The 5527-nt window shown below is 52.3% G+C and overlaps 1 protein-coding gene across 1 annotated transcript; it reads left to right on the top strand.

Moving 5' to 3' along the window:
• Positions 1–1088: 1088 nt before the first annotated feature.
• On the top strand, positions 1089–5149 carry LOC124267461 (proline-rich extensin-like protein EPR1; the record flags this gene model as incomplete). The annotated part of the gene is made up of 2 exons (XM_046702382.1): positions 1089–2508; positions 2801–5149. Coding segments are annotated over 2 exons (3769 nt in total), but the record flags the coding sequence as incomplete, so codon positions are not given.
• Positions 5150–5527: the final 378 nt, after the last annotated feature.

Below are 5527 nucleotides of genomic sequence, written 5' to 3' on the forward strand. Positions count from 1 at the left end.
TGTGTTGTGTGGAGTTACTTACTCTGTGGTGTGTATGAGATCCCTCCAGGAGGCCTGGTCCGGTGAGTCCTTCCTGTACAACACGAGAAGGAGGGAGTGAATCAGTGATGTGACGGACGAGTCACGCAGTCTAGGGTGGGGCGTCTTATCTCAGCGATAGGATCATCAACATGATTATTTCTCTCTATTTCCCCAAACTTTCTTATCAGCTAAAGCAGATCCCGCGACACTAACCCGTCCCACTGGAGCGTGGACCGTATACATACTTATTGTCCTTCATTTAGCTGCTTCAAAATAAATCTACCGTATATATACCTGTGTAACTATCCCTAGTCCATCCTACCATATTTCCACTAAAAGGCACCTCTCTCTCTCTCTCTCTCTCTCTCTCTCTCTCTCTCTCTCTCTCTCTCTCTCTCTCTCTCTCTCTCTCTCTCTCTCTCTGCCTGCTTTCACTCTATCCATCAAACAGCCTACTCCCAATAAATTTCCACCAGCCTGCCTTAACTCTCTCCATCAAGCAGCATACACCCATCAAAGTCACACCCTTACTTACTGCCTGAATTCACTGCCTACTCCAATCAAAGTTCCACCTGCCTGCCTTCACTCCTTCCATACAGCAGCCTACACCAATCAAAGCTCCACCTGCCTGCCTTCACTCCCTCCATACAGCAGCCTACACCCATCAAAGCTCCACCTGCCTGCCTTCACTCCCTCCATACAGCAGCCTACACCCATCAAAGGTCCACCTCCCTGCCTTCACTCCTTCCATACAGCAGCCTACTCCCATCAAAGCTCCACCTCCCTGCCTTCACTCCCTCCATACAGCAGCCTACACCCATCAAAGTTCCACCTCCCTGCCTTCACTCCTTCCATACAGCAGCCTACTCCCATCAAAGTTCCATCTCCCTGCCTTCACTCCCTCCATACAGCAGCCTACACCCATCAAAGTTCCACCTGCCTGCCTTCACTCCTTCCATATAGCAGCCTACTCCCTTCAAAGCTCCACCTGCCTGCCTTCACTCCTTCCATACAACAACCTACTCCCATCAAAGTTCCACCTCCCTGCTTTCACTCCCTCCTTACAGCAGCCTACACCCATCAACGTTCCACCTGCCTGCCTTCACTCCCTCCATACAACAGCTTACACCCATCAAAGCTCCACCTCCCTGCCTTCACTCCTTCCATACAGCAGCCTACACCAATCAAAGTTCGACCTGCCTGCCTTCACTCCCTCCATACAGCAGCCTACACCCATCAAAGTTCCACCTCCCTGCCTTCACTCCTTCCATACAGCAGCCTACACCAATCAAAGTTCGACCTGCCTGCCTTCACTCCCTCCATACAGCAGCCTACACCCATCAAAGCTCCACCTGCCTGACTTCACTCCCTCCATACTGCATCCTACACCCATCAAAGTTCCACCTGCCTGACTTCACTCCCTCCATACAGCAGCTTACTCCCATCAAAGCTCCACCTCCCTGCCTTCACTCCCTCCATACAGCAGCCTACTCCAATCAAAGTTCCACCTGCCTGCCTTCACTCCCTCCATACAGCAGCCTATACCCATCAAAGCTCCACCTGCCTGCCTTCACTCCCTCCATACAGCAGCCTACACCAATCAAAGCTCCACCTGCCTGCCTTCAATCCCTCCATACAGCAGCCTACACCCATCAAAGCTCCACCTGCCTGCCTTCACTCCCTCCATACAGCAGCCTACACCCATCAAAGGTCCACCTCCCTGCCTTCACTCCCTCCATACAGCAGCTTACTCCCATCAAAGCTCCACCTCCCTGCCTTCACTCCCTCCATACAGCAGCCTACACCCATCAAAGTTCCACCTCCCTGCCTTCACTCCTTCCATACAGCATCCTACTCCCATCAAAGTTCCATCTCCCTGCCTTCACTCCCTCCATACAGCAGCCTACACCCATCAAAGTTCCACCTGCCTGCCTTCACTCCTTCCATACAGCAGCCTACTCCCATCAAAGCTCCACCTGCCTGCCTTCACTCCTTCCATACAACAACCTACTCCCATCAAAGTTCCACCTCCCTGCTTTCACTCCCTCCTTACAGCAGCCAACACCCATCAACGTTCCACCTGCCTGCCTTTCACTCTCTTCCATACAGCAGCCTACTCCCATCAAAGCTCCACCTGCCTGCCTTCACTCCTTCCCTACAACAACCTTTCTCCCATCAAAGTTCCACCTCCCTGCTTTCACTCCTCCATACAGCAGCTTACTCCCATCAAAGCTCCACCTCCCTGCCTTCACTCCTCTCCATACAGCAGCCTACTCCAATCAGTTCCACCTGCCTGCCTTCACACCCTCCATACAGCAGCCTATACCCATCAAAGCTCCACCTGCCTGCCTTCACTCCCTCCATACAGCAGCCTACACCAATCAAAGCTCCACCTGCCTGCCTTCAATCCTCCATACAGCAGCCTACACCCATCAAAGTTCCACCTCCCTGCTTTCACTCCTCCTACAGCAGCCAACACCCATCAACGTTCCACCTGCCTGCTTTCACTCCTCCATACAACAGCTTACACCAATCAAAGCTCCACCTCCCTGCCTTCACTTCCTCCATACAGCAGCCTACACCCATCAAAGCTCCACCTGCCTGCCTTCACTCCCTCCATACAGCAGCCTACTCCAATCAAAGCTCCACCTTCCTGCCTTCACTAACTCCATACAGCAGCCTACACCCATCAAAGCTCCACCTGCCTGACTTCACTCCCTCCATACTGCATCCTACACCCATCAAAGTTCCACCTGCCTGACTTCACTCCTCCATACAGCAGCTTACTCCCATCAAAGCTCCACCTCCCTGCCTTCACTCCTCCATACAGCAGCCTACTCCAATCAAAGTTCCACCTGCCTGCCTTCACTCCCCTCCATACAGCAGCCTATACCCATCAAAGCTCCACCTGCCTGCCTTCACCCTCCATACAGCAGCCTACACCAATCAAAGCTCCACCTGCCTGCCTTCAACTCCTCCATACAGCAGCCTACTCCCATCAAAGCTCCACCTGCCTGCCTTCACTCCTCCATACAGCAGCCTACACCCCAAAGGTCCACCTCCTGCCTTCACTCCTCCATACAGCAGCCTACTCCCATCAAAGCTCCACCTCCCTGCCTTTCACTCCTCCATACAGCAGCCTACACCCATCAAAGTTCCACCTCCCTGCCTTCACTCCTTCCATACAGCATCCTACTCCCATCAAAGTTCCATCTCCCTGCCTTCACTCCCTCCATACAGCAGCCTACACCCATCAAAGTTCCACCTGCCTGCCTTCACTCCTTCCATACAGCAGCCTACTCCCATCAAAGCTCCACCTGCCTGCCTTCACTCCTTCCATACAACAACCTACTCCCATCAAAGTTCCACCTCCCTGCTTTCACTCCCTCCTTACAGCAGCCAACACCCATCAACGTTCCACCTGCCTGCCTTCACTCCTTCCATACAGCAGCCTACTCCCATCAAAGCTCCACCTGCCTGCCTTCACTCCTTCCATACAACAACCTACTCCCATCAAAGTTCCACCTCCCTGCTTTCACTCCCTCCATACAGCAGCTTACTCCCATCAAAGCTCCACCTCCCTGCCTTCACTCCCTCCATACAGCAGCCTACTCCAATCAAAGTTCCACCTGCCTGCCTTCACTCCCTCCATACAGCAGCCTATACCCATCAAAGCTCCACCTGCCTGCCTTCACTCCCTCCATACAGCAGCCTACACCAATCAAAGCTCCACCTGCCTGCCTTCAATCCCTCCATACAGCAGCCTACACCCATCAAAGTTCCACCTCCCTGCTTTCACTCCCTCCTTACAGCAGCCAACACCCATCAACGTTCCACCTGCCTGCCTTCACTCCCTCCATACAACAGCTTACACCAATCAAAGCTCCACCTCCCTGCCTTCACTTCCTCCATACAGCAGCCTACACCCATCAAAGCTCCACCTGCCTGCCTTCACTCCCTCCATACAGCAGCCTACTCCAATCAAAGCTCCACCTTCCTGCCTTCACTAACTCCATACAGCAGCCTACACCCATCAAAGTTCCACCTGCCTGCCTTCATTCCCTCCATACAGCAGCCTACAACCATCAAAGTTCCACCTGACTGCCTTCACTCCCTCCATACAGCAGCCTACACCCATCAAAGCTCCACCTGCCTGCCTTCACTCGCACCATACAGGAGCCTACACCAATCAAAGTTCCACCTGCCTGCCTTCACTCACTCCATACAACAGCCTACTCCCATCAAAGCTCCACCTGCCTGCCTTCACTCCTTCCATACAACAGCCTACTCCCATCAAAGTTCCACCTGCTTGCCTTCACTCGCACCATACAGCAGCCTACACCCATCAAAGTTCCACCTCCCTGCCTTCACTCCTTCCACACAGCATCCTACACCCATCAAAGTTCCACCTGCTTGCCTTCACTCCTTCCATACAGCAGCCTACACCAATCAAAGTTCGACCTGCCTGCCTTCACTCGCACCATACAGGAGCCTACACCCATCAAAGTTCCACCTGCCTGCCTTCACTCCCTCCATACAGCAGCCTACACCAATCAAAGTTCGACCTGCCTGCCTTCACTCCCTCCATACAGCAGCCTACACCCATCAAAGTTCCATCTCCCTGCCTTCACTCCTTCCATACAGCAGCCTACACCAATCAAAGTTCGACCTGCCTGCCTTCACTCGCACCATACAGGAGCCTACACCCATCAAAGTTCCACTTTCCTGCCTTCACTCTATCCATCAAGCAGCCTACTCCCATCAAGGTTCCACCTGTCTGCATTCACTCTGTCCATCAAGCTGCCCACCCCAATCAAAGTACCACCGCCCTGCCTTCACTCTTTCCACCAAGCGGCTTAATTACCCCATCAAAATCCCCACCCCTGCCTTCACTTTCTCCATCAAACAGCCATCTCCCATCAAAGTCCCACCCTTGCTGCCTGCCTTCACTCTATCCATCAAGCAGCTTACTCCGATGAAAGTACCCCCCTACCCCACCCCTGTCTTCACTCTCTCCATCAAGCAGCCTACTTCCATCAAAGTTCCACCTCCTGTCATCACTCTATTCTTCGAGCTGACTGCTTCCTCTTTCCATCGCCTGACGCGGATGCCTGTCATATCTCTGTGATCACAGGCTGTAGCATATACGAGTAAATGTGTGCACATATTGTCATATATCTCTTTGTACCTGTCTGCCATATACCTGTTTGTACCTGCTTATACCTGTCTGGCATATACCTGTTTGTACCTGCTTGACATATGAGTTTTTGTACCTGCTTGCCATATGCCTGTTTGTACCTGCTTGACATATACCTGTTTTTGCCTGTTTCCCATGTACCTGTTTGTACGTGCTTGCCACATACATGTTTGTACCTGATCGCAAAGTACATGCTTGTACCGGCTTTGTCATATACCTGTTTGTACATGTCTGTCATATACCTGTTGGTACCTGTTTGACATATACCTGTTTGTACCTGATTGCCATGTACCAGTTTTTATCTGCTTG

The sequence above is a fragment of the Haliotis rubra genome, unplaced genomic scaffold, assembly GCF_003918875.1.
Source record: "Haliotis rubra isolate DU_JTF1 unplaced genomic scaffold, ASM391887v1 Scf1310, whole genome shotgun sequence".
NCBI lineage: Eukaryota > Metazoa > Mollusca > Gastropoda > Lepetellida > Haliotidae > Haliotis > Haliotis rubra.